We start from the raw sequence: 17,075 nt of genomic DNA on the forward strand, positions 1-17,075 counted from the left end.
GTGAATTAAACAGAAAGATGAAAAAAGTTGTTTATATTTGTTATCCCAGAAAAAAAAATTATGTAGGTACACTTTCTAACAAGCACAGTTCGTGCTGGGTATGGTAGGGTATAATGTTAAAATTGATGCAAGAATCTTTATTACATAAACTTCCGTTTTCATCGAACCACCTGAATTCAAACGAAAAGTATTATTTCTTTTTTCATTATTATATCGATCTTTTTAAAGAAATATTTACACCTAGATCGATAAGGGTCTCGAATATTTTAACGTTCGCGAATGGGCAACACCTGACTTACATAAACGGAGGAAAACAATGTATAGGTTATATAGAGAAAAACAATTCAACAGAAGCGATACATTTAAGGAATATGTTAAACAGTACTCAAAGCAGTTTAGAACCGACTGTCTCTTAGCTAAATCCAAATTTCTAAGTTCAAAAATCCAAAATAGCACAAATATAATATAAACTATACGGGAAATTATTAATAACTAGCGACCCGCTCCGGCTTCACACGGGTATAAAATATATAGCCTATGTCATTCACTGAAAAGATGATTGAAATCGATCCAGTAGTTTTGATTTATTAATTATTGCCCGTGGCCCGCACGCGTTAATTTTAGAGTAAAACAATTCTTCTTTCCCTAAACCATGAAGATTTCCTCCTGAAGAGCTCCGATAATAAATGCGTCCGATCGCTGCTAAATTCAAAGTGCTACAGAGAGAATCGTAGTCGTGTGATGTCATCTCACGCGCGCCTGAAGGGCGCGTGGGGGGTGATGATCGAGGCGATAGCCTCCTGCATTAGGTATCAAGCGCTAGACATTACTATGTCCAGGTCATCGGGGTGGGGTTCTTGCGTCCCCCATGACGTTTCTCCTTCCGTTTCTCTATATTAATATCTTCCATAGGCTTCTTGGTTGGTGCCCCCGCTTGTACCGAGTGATCGAGCCCCGTAGGAAGGATACACGGGGCGATCAGCTGGTTGACGAGGATGTGTGGCTTCAAGGCTTCCAGGACTAAGTGTTGGAATGCATTTATGAGGATGTTCATCATTCCGATTGCCTTATCACTTAGGTCCTTAAATCGCGGTAATGGTGGTTTCTCCATTATGCGGGTGCTCTCTGTTTGGTTCTTGGATTTTTTTTTCCTTTGGACTCTCGAGACAGGGCTTGATTTGCCGAGGCCAAAGGTATGGAGTCATCTGCCGCCACGTCTTCTGATCGTGGGGGTGGCTCTGGATTGCTGCTTTCTGGGCGCAACATCTCTTCATGGCTATTGCGGGTATCTTCAAAAAACTCACTGTGGGTAGTTTCATATTCCTCAACTTTTTCCTCGACTTGTAGGAGGGGCGGCGTGGGGGAGGCAACAGGTTTTCCGGAGCCGGTGCGCATTACCGTGCTTGCCCGTCTGTTGCGAGCCTCTTCTTTGTAGACCCAGCAGCTTGTGCTGCTTGCCGGGTGGGGTCCACTGCAGTTTACGCAGGTGGCGGGTACCGTCAGTGGACGGCTGCAGTCTCTGGCTGGGCATTGGGCATATGGCGGGGGTAATTCCAGGAGATCTCTTCAGTATTATAAAATATATACATCCTGGCCGGCCTCTTCTTGCTTGCACTCGCCGGCAGTACTCGGGACTGTATCTCCGTGAGCGCAAAGCGTCTTCAATTTCTGCTGGTTCAGTGTCGACCGGCAGGCCCCGAATCGCAAACTTAAGTCTGCGATCTGCCGGCAACGAATAACTGAACCAGGGGAACTTCGTGGTTTCCTCTTGACTTGAGAGGTACTGCTGTACCACTCTGTACTCTGCTTCGTCCGCTGGCAGGAAGCGGACCCCTTTGCCGAAAGGGCGGGGATCAAGGGCCCGACCCAACTTTTCGCGCAGGATCTTGAAGTGTTGGATCCAGTTGGGCATTTATGGAGAAATGAGCATTGTTAAACCTTTAGAAATTTGTACATACTTTTTTTGACATTTGTCCACGATACACCGCACAATGACGTTCATTCCACAGCCTGCTAGGTTGTACGTGGGAGAAAGTTCTTTGAAAACTAATAAAATAAGTTTATCTAATAAATAATTTGTTAAAATTATTAAGATATTCGAAAAACACAAAAAAAGTAGCCATATTAGGTATTTGGTGATGGTTGCTAAATAAGTATATAAGAGAATCGATAAACTATAATTGTGAGGAATTCCCTATTAAGGAATTATTTTTTCGTTATTTTAAGTGAGCACTGAGCACCACTTTAGGTTATCGCGAGCCTTCTGGGCAAATAGGCTAATTTGTATTTCGCAGTGATTTCATACTTTTTGCGCGATTGCCTCAAAACGATTGACTATGAAAAACTAATTGTACTTATTAATTGAAGTTTAGCTAGTAAAATTAATAAATGCAATTAGTGAAATAGTCACTTATTAACTAGGTAATTGACTTTGTGTATGTGTAAATTGTGTTTTTAAGTTAGTTGTTATTATTATTATCACTGTGAAGTTGACATTTATTTTTCGAGACAACATTGTACGGTGATGTAACTTGTGTATTCATCAAGAATGTGGTGGACATTTAGAAAATTTGAAAATTTACGTTTCCATTATTATTCTAATGTACAATATTCAATTTAAAGATCAGTTCACATAGGTATCCCGAAATAATAAAGTGTTCGTATAAATGAACAAAATTATTGAATTTAAATTACGTCGCAAATTATCAAACGAATCAAAGGTAAGGCCGACAACTTGTCGCCTTCGCACATTGTTCCGGGGTCAAGCTAAGTTGTCTATATAGACTATTAAATTTTACTACATTTATTTGAATATTTATTTTGTTTGAAAATTTCACTTTTTCAATTTAAAGTTTTTAATTATATAATTAATTTTGCGATAGTTCTGTGGACTAGTATTACTTATATTTTTATTTATTTCATAGGTATGCAGATCATACTGTATATATAATTAATATTATATTTTATTTGAGATACTCCAAAATAATATTATACGTCAACGTATGAAAATAGGTACATTGTACAATTAATAATATTAGCGATGCTCATCTACTACAAACTGACCTTTGTATACACGAAAGAATGTCATAAATGCTTTTAATTGAAAAATTCCACACAAAAACATTATTTCGATTAACAAATATTCATGAATACTCAATAATAATAATTGATATCACACTCCAAATTAGATAAAAATTTATAATCAGAATTAATTGAACAACATAAATTAAACGTAAAACAACTCATAAAAGAATGTAGTATAATAAAAAAATTTCACCTAACGGCATATGGATTATTGTGATGTGTTTTCATAATTCGATCAGTGTGATCCATCATTCACAAAATATAATATTAGAATATACCTAATAATTGTGGTTGGTACGTATAAGTGCGAATATCTTTTTCTTGTCCCCGAATATGTCAAAGTCTATGGTCAAAGTGGTTGTCAATTGACCTGCAGGCTGCAATTGACATTCTCTTTTTTCAACCGCAAGAGAAATGTCGAATTCTGCCGGTGATAATTTAAAACCTCGAGTTGTGGTTTTAGGAGGTAATTATTGTTATATTAACGTACCAGTGTATTTTGTTTAATAATTACATGCTTGTCAAATATTATAATGGCAAATATAGTGTGAACCTCTATAGATAGCATAACGGTCTGGGGTGTTAGTCATCCACCGAGCGAAGTGTTTTTCTGTGATAGTGCAATATTTTTCAGGGTGCGGCTTTATTGGTCGGAATCTTGTGGAATATTTGATAAGTAATGATCTGGTGAGTGCGCTCCGAGTCGTAGATAAGACCCCACCACAACTAGCTTTCCTGAATCCATCTCACAACAAAGTTTTTGAGGATCCCCGCGTTGAATACAAGAGCGCTAACTTAATAAATCCTGGTGAGTGTAACTTCTAGTATTATAATAAGATAGTAGGTATGCACATTTTCAATTGGATAATTGTCTGTGCTATAAAGATATGAAGTATCTTATTAGGTTCTGAAATTTTCTTCTATAAATACATATGTATATATATTAGGTTTTGAAGTATATATATAAAACTATGTATAGAAGAAAATTTCAGAACCTAATAAGATACTTCATAGTTTTGACTTTAATTTTGTAAAATTGTATAGAACCAACCAGTTGTTTTATTCATAAAGGGCATTGTAGGTATTACTAGATTGTATGATTCATCATACAATCTTGTACATTTGAATGTAGATTTTTGTAAGTACCTTTAGGTTATAGACAAAAGATGAAGGAAGTGCCAGTACTCTACCAGCGGGAGGCTCCTTTGCACAGGATGGCTAGCTCATGGGTACCACAAAGGCGCCTATTTCTGCTGTGAAGCAGTAATGTGTAAGCATTACTGTGTTTCATGTGTTTCAGAAACATTCAGTTACAGAAAACATAATCTCTTAAGTATTAGTACATTTTATTTTTCTTTGTCTTTAATGCATGTAGCATTAACTTTAACACCTTCTCTCATTGTGAAGACCTATAAAATTAACAAGCTTGCGAAGCCTAGGTCTCGATAATGGCTTGGTGAGGTGATCCGCTAATTGAAGCTCGCTTTTTACCTTCTTTACTAATAATTCACCGTTAGTCACAAGTTCTCTTACAAAGAAGTGACCAGTGCGGATGTGTTTGGTATGTCTGTGAAACTCTGGATTCTGAGCTAACTTTCTAGCTGCTGCGTTATCCACTTGTAAGGTTGATAGACCTTTAAGTTTTACAAGACTTTCGATAAATTGAGTTAACCAAACATATTCTCTCGCAGCTTCACTGGCAGCAACCACTTCAGCTTCTGTTGTTGAAATTGCAACACTTTGCTGCCTTTGACTTATCAAGGAGACTGGCTCTCCGGCATACATGCAAAGTAGTCAAGAGGTTGACCTTCCAGTATCTCATTAAACATTTAACTCTGACACAATCCGCTTGAGTTAGTTTCTTCAGACTCTTTGAATTATGCTGACGGCAAATGCAATGTCAGGCCTTGTTCCAACCATTAAATAGGCAAGCGACCCAACTACTTGTCTCTAGTTATTCAGAATGAACTCATCATTCTCATTTTGTGACATAATCTCTTAAGTATTAGTACATTTTATTTTTCTTGACAAGACAAGACAATGACAAGCTAGTTTGAGTTCTGAGGTCACATGCAATAACTTTAACAGTCTCAAGGTAACAAGTGTAATTGTGGTGCAGTTCAGAGTTTTTGGGTTTCTTAATAATCCTTAGCGGCACTATATTGTAATGGGCAGGGCATATCAATTACCATCAGTCGGACGTCCTACTCATCTTATTACTTATTGTCATCAAAAAAAACTACATTGATTACAAAATTTTAAATAACAACTATGCAAACAGGAGCAACTGTAATGATAAGTTATTATCAACATTATTATGATTCATTTCCTTAAAATAGCTCATTAAATTTGTTATTGTACGAACATAATTCAGTACCTTAATGTTCCTTCCATCTAAAACTTATTTCAGTATTAATTAAATTTGTAACCAAAATATTTATGAATTATGAGGGACTTGAATCGGCGACCTCACAGGTTCTGTCCAGGATTAATAAAGAGTTTAAAAACTATATGAATAAAAGTATTTTAAATTTTAAGAGTAATGTATGGTCTTATACCTGGACTTGGTTGTCTAACTACTGAAATTTAATAGAAGTTTTTTTGCTTCATATATTTAGGATATAAAATAATAAAATTTAATAATGAAGATATTTTCATATTATTTTTTCTCACTCAATATATTAATATAAATAATATTTATAGCATTATGTTACCGGGAATAATCTAGTCTACAAATTAATTACTGCCTTTGTAGCTCTAATCTACAGTAATAAATTGAGCTCAAATTCTGAAGAATACAGCTTAGAATATGATGTAATGTACAATTGTGTATGAAATGAATTATTTAGAAGTATGGATACTGAATGTACTGCTTGGTTTACTAGTAATCAAAAGTATAACTACATTAAATATTGAATATAACAAAATTAATGAAATCTAACAATTCAATTTAGTAATGAATTAATTTCTATATATATTTCACATAAATTATATAATTTGTTTCTTGCAATTTAAGTAATATTTTACACATTACTATACTATCTAAATGTACTTAATTTTTTTTTTTTTTTTTTTATGGAATAGGAGGACAAACAAGCGTACGGGTCACCTGGTGTTAAGTGATCACCGCCGCCCACATTCTCTTGCAACACCAGAGGAATCACAAGAGCGTTGCTGGCCTTTAAGGAAGGTGTACGCACTTTTTTTGAAGGTACCCATGTCATATTGTCCCGGAAACACCGCACAAGGAAGCTCATTCCATAGCTTTGTAGTACGAGGGAGAAAGCTCCTTGAAAACCGCACTGTAGAGGACCGCCACACATCCAGATGGTGGGGATGAAATCCCAGATAAATAATCTAAAAAAAAAGTTTGCAAGTTGAATTTTTTATAAAAGGCTTTTTATTTTAATGTTTCTTTATTTATTATATTTACCATGCAATAAAATATTTGTAAATATTAATGTGCATATATAATACCTTATTAATAAGATTTACTAAACAATTAATTTAAATATGATAGTGCCACAAAAATCGAATTGGATTTTTTAGTAAAAAATAGTTGTTCCAACCTAACAAAAGAATTAACTTCCTTCTTCTTTTCTAGGGCAAAAATCAAAACCTTTTAATGTTAGTATAAATTATGATATTAAATTTTTCAACACCAGTTATATAGTCCTGTACAAATATATTTTACATGTAATCCTGGCAAACATATTTTAATAAGGTACATTTTGATGTATGGATAAATAATAAACTATTATTATGCAAGGTAAGCTTCAAAACAATAGACTGGCTCTATCCATACTGAGCATAATGTTATTGTGAGACTTAAACAATAAACTCGGTGAAACATGATGACTCAGTAAATAGTGTTAGTAAAAATAATAGCTGAATGCTTGAATGATGAATTTTGAATAGAGTGTCTTCTAATTGTCTTTCAGTGTGTAAATTCATAATAAAATGTATTCAGAAGATTTATTAATAAATAACTTCTAGTAGGAATCCATTCACAAGTATAATTCTGTTATTTTCCAGTACAAAAGAAACTGTGTGCATTTTGTGGTCTCTCTCTCCTTTTTTTGTTATTAAAAACTCGTGTCATCTCTCGCAGTTGCAGACTACTCAAGAGTCTACACTGAATGGTCAGCAACTGCAAGGAATACAGCTCTTCTCACACTTTCCACAGTAGTAGAGCATTCCATCCAGTGAAACCTGATAAGATCACCAAACAGTGCAATAACTGGCTACTACATATTAAATAAACATCTTCATGCCATAAAGTCCCTAAGATCGAAATATTGAAACACCTTGTTGCATGCTAAACAAACCCTTACTCTCTTTTACTACTACAGCAAAACATTCCAGCTTCCTTTTTCAGGGATAGTATTTGCTTTATAGAAGCAATGAGTCTGGGTAGATGCTGTGAGATGTATGGGCATAGAATACAATAGATCTATGGTATGTTAGCTAAGCTGGTAAGTCGAGCTAATTTACACAACTCGATGACTGTGCATCTATTTTGCATGTGTGGGAATATATTTGTTATTCCTGCCACCCCAATTCCTCCAGAAACCTGAGCTGCCTCCTCTCCTTCCTAAAGACTGCCGGGAGTATATTTGGGGTACCAAGATGTGGAGCCCAGAATGTTGCTACACCTGGACAATGCAGAAGCACAAGCGCAGCAGTTTCTTCTACCACCATGCAGGACCTACACAGGGGGCTGTCAGTTATACACCCATATTAGATAGATGTTTATAAGTTGAATTCTATTGAGCTCAATGAGGTGATTTGCCATAATGGCATCAATGTCTCCCTTGTTTGTCTACAGTCCTCTAGTGTTTATTCATTAATTTATACATAAGCCACAGCTCTTAAAAAAATTAAAAATACATATAAATATGATCTGACAGCCAAAAACATTAACATTTTGAAGACCTGAATTTTAAGCAATCAACACAGTAAAACACCATGATTGTATTTAGACGGAAGCTAGTCAGTACATACACAAACAAAAAACATGTGTGTGTGTATTCGATCTTATATAATAAATACACAGGATTTAAACTATGAAAAGATAAGCACTAATTGATAAAACATAAAAACTTTATCCATATATATTTGTGTTGATGTGCGTTTCTGAATTAGAGGTATGATTACAATAGATCTTATAAAGGTGTTAATGTCTGCAGAGACAAGCCACTTTGCAGCCCACACAAAAAAAGTGCATTTGCCGGTTATGTTTCCTGAGTTATAAAAGTTACAACTGCAATTTTTTTTATGAAAATAAGGGACAAGACGAGCAGGACGTTCAGCTGATGGTAATTGATACGCCCTGCCCATTACAATGTAGTGCCACTCAGGATTCTTGAAACCCCCAAAAATTCTAAGTGGGCACTACAACTGCGCACGTCACCTTGAGACAAGATGTTAAGTCTCATTTGCCCAGTAATTTCACTAGCTACGGTGCCCTTCAAACCGAAACAAAGTAATGCTTACCCATTACTGCTTCATGGCAGAAAAAGGCGCCGTTGTGGTACCCATAATCTAGCCGGCATCCTGTGTAAAGGAGCCTCCCACTGGTAAATTTCAATGCAATTCAGTCAATTTCATCAGCTGTAGCAATAGATAAAACTGTTTGAAGATATTTTATAATAATGAATGTAGCTTTCAATTATTGTAATGTTTGCAACATTGCTGCATTTAGGCAGTTTTGTGTAAAATCAGAATCAATTTTATTCTTCCTACTGTGACTTCTGATGAAGTCAAACCACAATTTAGCCAATGTTATGTTAAATTAGACTACCAAGCTTTGAGTATGTGTTTTCTAAATTTTGTTGTGCAGTAGTGATGAATGGGGGATACTAATATAATAAAAAAAACATTAATAAAAATGTTACATAACTAATTTTTCAACGGAAGTCTGTGTGAGAAAAACAAAGCCAATTGAAATGTCTTTATACTTTTAGCATCATGTGCAGCGGCCTTGGAAGCAGATGGGTTGCCTTGGAGCTATGTGCTAAACTGTGCTGGAGAGACCAGAGTGGGTCAGACGGAGGCAGTCTACTTGGAAGGCATCTTCACCCTGAGTGTGAATGTGGCCAAGGAGTGCGCAAAACTTAAAGTGGATAGACTTGTGGAGATATCTAGTGGACAGATGTACAGCAGTGATAAGGTTAGGATTGTTAAGCAATATAAACTTTGTTGCAATTTGCAATTAAATTTTCCCGTATTAATTAATCTTTTGCATTAAATTCTAAATCTTTAGCATGCCTTCAACTGTGTTCGGTGCTCGGTATCAAGTGGTTATTAACCGGCGCGAGACTCAATTGGCATTAGATTAGCCAATCAGATACCAATGCATCTCCTGTCTATAGGTATCTCTCTATTTCTACAGGAAATATCTGCACTAATCTTCTATAAAATTTGCACGTCATAAATGTGGCATACAGGTACTTCATAATATTTATGTAACATCAATTTAACATGTTTATGCAAATAAAAACTTTGACTATAGTAACTAAACTAAACTATAGTTTGCCATAACAAAAAATTTGAACAAAGAGAATGGGCAATTGCGGCACAACCAATACTAATATTATTTCATTTTACGTTTCATTCTTCATACACGGTTATCATTCATTAAGGCTTTATGGTTAGTAAACCATGATTCAGTCATCATTATAAATTCAGTTTCTTGTGAGGAGTAGTTGAGCAACAGCCTGCATTTATGGTGGAAAATAGTATCAGAATATAATTAGAAATTAGCGAACTACCACTGTTTAGACTCCGAAACATTGCTATCAAAGAATCTTTAGGCACTATGAATAATCAATATGTTATGTTTTTAAAGTGATAACTCTCACTTCTAGGATTAATACACAAATAAAATTTGAAAAACAAAATTTCCTCCGGCGTTCCGTGCCGGTGCTCTAACCAACTGAGCTAACCGTTCGAGTACTGCCGCGGTAGGTACTTGTTGTTTAGATTTACAAGAGCGACATCTCAAGTCAATTTCCTAATACTTATGCAAATATTGGGGTTGAGCAGGTTATCAACAAAAGCAAACAGAATTTTGTAACGAGGCGGTACTCGAACGGTTAGCTCAGTTGGTTAGAGCACCGGCACGGAATGCCGGAGGTCGTGGGTTCGAATCCCGCATCGTTCATAAAATTTTGATTTTCAAATTTTATTTGTGTACTATGAATAATTTCCAAATCCTATAATTATTTTACCAGTGGGAGGCTCCTTTGCTCTGGATGCCGACTAGTTTATGGGTACCGCAACGGCGCCTATGTCTGCCGTGTAGCAGTAATGTGTTAGCATTACTGTGTTTCGGTTTGAAGGGCGTCGTAGCTAGTGAAATTACTGGGCAAATGACACTTAACATCTTATGTCTCAAGATGACGTACGCAAGTGTAGTGCCGCTCAGTTTTTTTTGGGTTTTTCAAGAATTCTGAGTGGCACTGCATTACAATGGGCAAGGCGTATCAATTACCATTAGCTGAATGTCCTGCTCGTCTCGTCCCATATTTTCATAAAAAAAGTGTTTTACAAAAGTGAACTTCGTGAACCTCAAGCTAAATCTTGTTTATTTTGTCATGCTGGTTTCAGTTTGTAAATGTTCTGTTCAAAAATTAGTTTGTTGAATAATTGAAGTCAGGATTTCTTTTTATATGTTTGCATATACATTTTTTTTCCCGAATTAAAATTAATAATATTATTAAGTATTTTCTTATTAATTGTGATTATGATACATCTTAAATTTTAAACTGTAATTTTATCTGTAATTTAATTAATATCAAATTAAACTCAACAGTATTATGTAATTTAATTTAAGTTAAGATTGTTTGTATATCTATGGGTGATGCCTGAAAATAAAATAATAATAATATACCTCAGCCTCACAAAGAAGATGGCCCAGTAGAGCCATGGACAGTTGAAGGCAGAATGAAGAGCAAGGTGGAACAGGAGTTGAGGAAATTGGAGTCAGAGCTCAACTATACCATAGTGCGGCCAGCTATCGTTTATGGCATAGGAGACAGAAGGAGTCTTAGTAAGTTGTTCTGAAGTGGATTTTAAACTAGAGAAATCTGATTAATAGTATTGATCAGAAGAGACTAGGATGTTAGATTAATTAATTGTGAATGTATTTTTCTGCAGCACCCAGGCTTCTATATGGAGCTATTTACAAGCATCTTGGTGAAACCATGAAATTGCTCTGGACATCTGATCTCAAGATGAACACAATCCATGTGGTTGATGTCTGCCAAGCTATCTGGACCCTGGCTATTACTCCGGAGGCTAATGGTCAGGTGTACAACCTTGTAGATGAAGCCAACAGTACTCAGGGAAGCCTGGCACAAATGGTAGCGGCAATATTCAATATCAAATATGATTATTATGGCACTGCTATCTCAACTTTGGCGAAGGTGAGTAGTATTTCAATATTAGTTCTTCTTTCTATGTAACAAAATAGACACAACTATGGCTCACATTACTCCCTGAACTTTTGTGTTCAGAACAAAAGTTTGGTAAATTATTGGCCTAATCTAATAAAGGCATAAGAAAGCATTTCATCATCATCAGCTGGAAGATGTCCACTGCTGGACAAAGGCCTCCCCTAAAGATTTCCATGACGATCCCTACTGGTTTGCCCTCATCCAATGTATTCCGGTGACCTTGACAGATCATCGATCCATCTTGTGTCGGCCTCCCAAAGAAATCATTTATCTTCTGAAAATTGATTTCTTTAGAATTCTTTTTGATTTCACTTCTAACACTACATGTATGGGCTTTGTCGTAAATCCTATTACTCCACAGCTGAATATCGAAGGGATCGGACAGCCTGGGACTAGATTATGATTATTTTGCGCCGCTTCTTCCCTCTCAGAGCGCCATTTGTTTCCGAAGCGGTAGTAGTATCAAGTATATTAGAAATTACATCAAAAAGAATTCTAAAGGAATCAGTTTTGAGAAAAATAAATATTAAATAAATGCAGAGTTGAATTGAGGTCTTGACTAGGCGAAGGTTGGGTTGTAACACCATGATAGTATAGTATTTTCGTTATTGTGAACAGAACGATATCGGGTCTGTGGCGGAGGAAGCTAATGATAAGCATCTGACAGCGTGGGCCGACATCTGCCGCACGTACCGGCTACAGCACTCTCCTCTAGAACCCACCACCAATACTGAACTGCTGCTCAACCATCAGCTGTGCCTCAACGGAGACAGGCTCCGGGGGCTCTTGACCTTACAAGTGCCCTCACCCACATCCGATAAACTGTTGGAGGTCAGTGTATACACTGTGTTAAAAAAAACCTGTACGATAATTGACACGGTTATGAAGTTGAATGCGGAGACACCAGTAAAAAAAATTATAACCCCTTAGACGATAAAGAACGTTTCATATTAAATGTTGTATAAAGTCTTGGGATCCCTGACTTTATTGTATCAGTAAACTAAAGTCATCGCCCTGGCCTCGGTCCAATGGAGTATAGCTAGCGTCGGCTGCGCGGCGCGGCGGCTCAAACGAATAAGGCGGGCGATGTTTATTTTTAATACAAAACTCTATTATTAATCTTTTTTTAATGTGCCTATTTACTGAAAATCAATATTTATATGTTCTCACTACTTGATACCGATATACGCATCAAGATATCGTACAGGATTTTTTTAACATCCTGTATATGTATATATATTTTTATGTATTCTTATATATTATGTATGATTTGGTCAGCGCTAAAGATAATGTTGGCGGTTTGATAAAAAAAAGTAATATTTAATTATGAAGGTAGAGGTTTTTGAAACAAACTGCTTATTGAGACACTTACTGCCGAGTGCTGATCACTCTTGTCTGTTTGTGTTATTATATAATTACTTTGATGCCATATTTAGTATAATGTTTGTGGTTTAGAACATGGATGAATATGGTTCTAGCCTTTGTCTCACTACAACAAATTTATCTTACTGTGAAATCCACTATTGACTATACAAATCTTTACTGATATTATAAATGTGAATGTAAGTTTGTTTGTTACGCCTAAACCTGAACCGATTTTAATGAAATTCAGTACAGACAGACTAGACCTTTGGAAAGAACATAATAATGATTATAATTTAGCAAAGGATGGATAAACAAAATAAAGTAGTATAAGAATGTATAAAAATAAGCAATTTATAATTTACCACAGAAGTTTGTTTATGTATATAATTTGCGAAGTATTCTAAATAAATGCTGCCTAAAGTAACTATTCCACGCGGACGAAGTCACGGGTAAAAAGTAGTAGAAATATATTTATTTAACATAGTGAGTGACAATAACATAACATATTGCAACAACACTTAGTAAACGTCGTAAAAATCAGTTCGTAATGGGGGTTTGATATGGGGAGAACTGATAAGAAACTCCCAGGCCATCTTTTAAATCATATAACAACTTAATCTACTTAATAGAATCTTACTCTCTGCTAAAATTCTCTTAGTACTTATATGTTACCGACATAATTATCTGAGTGGTGGTGGAAGAATTGGTTTTCCCAAAGAATTGCTGTGTTTGCACATTAAAATACCAAAATCATATTAAATATGCTACGGTTTTCATCAACCCTGTGACTAAATCTGAACTGCCTCAGAGCAAGATTATGAGGTGTTTATTTCATCTGCAGTGTGTTAGGGTTACTGTCTCAGAAGCGGCCTTTTTGTTAAAGACAATTTAATAAAAATATATAATTGTGATTCCAGATACTACAAGATTTCGCTTCGATGGATCTCTTCCCGAAGGAACTGCTGTGACTGCAGTAATTATTAATACAGATATAACTATAAAATATAAGAAATACTTAATTAAAAAATATAAGACCATTAACAGCTTTGAGCTTTTATAATAAGGTAGACGAAATTTATATCATTTTTGTTAGTGAGAAAGTGGAATGTACAGAAAACAACTTCGGATAAAACGTAAGATGCCACTTGACAGCGAGAATAACGTGAAAGACCTCATATTTTATTTTAAAGAAACATTTTTACCCAAAATCAAGATTGCTAACATTTTTGTATTAAACATTAAATATTTTTAAGTGTAAGTCGGCTTAGCGAAGTTATAATCGATAATTATTTAGTTAGCGCGTTACTAATGTGTCATATTAATATAAATAGTGACTCAACTTGGCCAATAGAGCAACTTTGCGGTAATGGAACGAATCTGTACCATTTCCAATCGGTACATGTATTTAGGCGTATCACGAAATCAGTTGTAGGCGAATGGTGGTCGACTTAATTAGTAAAATTTAATATCAAATTAGTATTTTTTTAATGATTATCACCTGTGCTATAAATGGCTGTGCATCAATGTAATAGCAAGTTTTTTGTGACAGCCTTTACATATTTTTAGCGACTACAGAGTCAGCATTGTAAGAATCTAGAGCCAGAACAAGAGTTGATGCACTATATGACGTAGTAGATAACTAAGGATTTGTATTTAGTGAGTTAATTACTTACTTTTCTTAGAGTTATATACTTACTTCTGAGTTTGTTGCGCCCAATATTCTCAGGTCTGAGGCATTCGTTTTGGAATGGGTGGTAGTTTTTTACTTTCAATAAGTGACGTCACATCGGCTAACACCTCAGCAACAACTTCTAGTAAATGGCAGCCAAAAAAAAAATACGAAAGAGCTTTGTGTGCTGCGCGTATATTTCGTCTATCTTATCGTTTTAATTTTTAAATTTTATGGCGGGTGTGGTTTGCTTTTAGAAGTAGACAATGCTGCGAGATAAGAGAGCTTGAGAGCAAGTTATTTTTCTAAAATTTTCACATATAATAGACGTTATAATTGTTAAAGATACTGTGATACTGTAAGTCCAACTAATTACTAACACCTTTGAGTCGAAGACTGTTGAAGCCAAAATTATGTAAATTGTATATAAATTCCCTAGGGATTACAAAACTTGAGGGAACTTGAACGATAAAGTAACACCTACATATTATGCAGTATACATACTTTTATTTTATATAAGAACTAGCTGACCCAGCAAACGTTGTATTGCCGATATTAAAATCGCGATACAAAAGTAACTGTTGATGGGTTGAAGTTGTATGTATTTATAATGCTGACTTATAATCAAACAAATTAAAAAAAAAATGTCAAAAAAATTGAAAAACAAAATTTCGTGTGGACCACACTTAACATATAGGGGGATGAAAAATAGAGGTTGTCCGATTCTCAGACCTACCCAATATGCACTCAAAATTTCATGAGAATCTATCAAGCCGTTTCGGAGGAGTTCAAAGTCAAACACCATGACACGAGAATTTTATATATTAGATATTCAACGCTAAAAAGTTATTATTAACGCCTGCAATAAGTTAATAATAAAACAACAAACATAAAAGTGTAATTATATTGCAACCATCTTAAATGAGTTCTCATTAATGGCGTCTTTATTCAGATATTAGAATTTTCAATTATTAGCACTATACATTTTTTTTGCTCAAATTCATAAATTAATAGTGAGTGTGATACTTAATAAAAAAAACTATTCAAATCATATACATACCTATATCCACCCTATTACGATTGTCAAATAATATATTATGATATATCAGTCCCTTAGGACTTACCCGTTCGCTGGATGCCGACAATAATATAATAATACTGGAAAAACAAGTCACCATACAGCCAAAGTTATTGAGTTTAAGATTGAACATACTCTGTGTTATAAATAAACTCGAAGTAAAGTTATTCCAAAGTGAATATTTTTAGTATCACATCAACTTACATTAGGCCAACCAGTTAATTAATGTTTCATAAAATTACTCTTTGTTAACAATCGATGAATTCAATGCACAGGTAAGCCCACCAATAATTGACCAGCTCCAACAATACATACAACATAATTGTTGTTGCCAGTTCCCTTCCACCGTAAGGCTCGGTATCTACCAAAGCGGAGAGGAGAGGAGATGTCTCATTTATCTATAGAATAGTCGAACGATCAAGCGACGCGGCGGAGCGGAGATCCTCCCCGCACCTCGCACACGCGAAATAGTTGCTATAAACACAGCTCACATCTCTCCGCTTTGGTGGAAGTAACCTGACAGCTTTGCGGCTTGTCTCCTCTCCACTCCGCTTTGGTGGTAACCGGGCCTAAATGTTCAAACACTTGCATAACAATAAGTACTTAATAGTAGCTGGATAGTATCTTTCCGACGCTAGTTCTAACAGAAAAATTCTAAATTCGTTGCGAGAACTTCCTGTCATAAATACAAAATATTGCCAGTTAACGAAGTTATTGATTTTTTTAGTATTGTTAATATTATGGCAGTTATTTGGAGCAGCCACTTACTATCAAGAATAAATTGTTAATGTATCTATTAATTATTTCATCACAGTTGAAAGTTTTGAATCAACAACTGTCACACGCCTAGGCTAATAAATTTATCTGATTTCATCCATATATTTCTTGAAATACTTAATTAAACATACGTTGATAACTTATTACTGTGTTAAATACTTGTGGAGGATGGACCCGCAATTTCACAAAATTTAAGTTTTAAAATAACATTAAACAATCCATAGTTTGGGGTTGTTTTATAATTCTGTATATTATTATTATAAAATATTTAAATCCTATCACTTTTGTATTAAATACAATTAAAGTAAGGCAAAATTTATTTTTTATTATATTCGTAAAAGTTTATGTTTAGATCTGTGGTTTTATTACTTATGTGAATATTTTTAATTCGCTCAATTATGTGAATTTTACTATAAAATAAACTTAGTTTTATTAAGTGCTTTGTGAATTTATTTGTTCGACCAATTTTATTGTGCATAGTACGTTTTTATACCAATACCTACCAATAAATAATATTGAACAAAATTTGTTTTTCTATAATTTCCTGCAATTTTATTTTATTTGGGGGTTAAAAAGACCTACTAACACTATTTTGAAATAGTATCTACTTTTTACAGTTAGGTTTTATAAAGAAAACAAAAAA

The 17,075-nt window shown here is 34.9% G+C and overlaps 1 protein-coding gene across 1 annotated transcript; it reads left to right on the forward strand.

The window, feature by feature from the left end:
* Positions 1-3,409: 3,409 nt before the first annotated feature.
* Positions 3,410-15,233, forward strand: LOC126974554 (uncharacterized). Its single transcript, XM_050822086.1, has 7 exons — positions 3,410-3,550; positions 3,719-3,892; positions 9,051-9,256; positions 10,984-11,137; positions 11,245-11,513; positions 12,162-12,374; positions 13,826-15,233. The coding sequence occupies exons 1-7, from the start codon at positions 3,499-3,501 to the stop codon at positions 13,874-13,876; spliced, it is 1,119 nt and encodes a 372-aa protein (XP_050678043.1). The 5' UTR covers positions 3,410-3,498; the 3' UTR covers positions 13,877-15,233.
* The last annotated feature ends 1,842 nt before the right edge of the window (positions 15,234-17,075 follow it).

Source organism: Leptidea sinapis, chromosome 32 (assembly GCF_905404315.1).
Source record: "Leptidea sinapis chromosome 32, ilLepSina1.1, whole genome shotgun sequence".
Taxonomy (NCBI): domain Eukaryota; kingdom Metazoa; phylum Arthropoda; class Insecta; order Lepidoptera; family Pieridae; genus Leptidea; species Leptidea sinapis.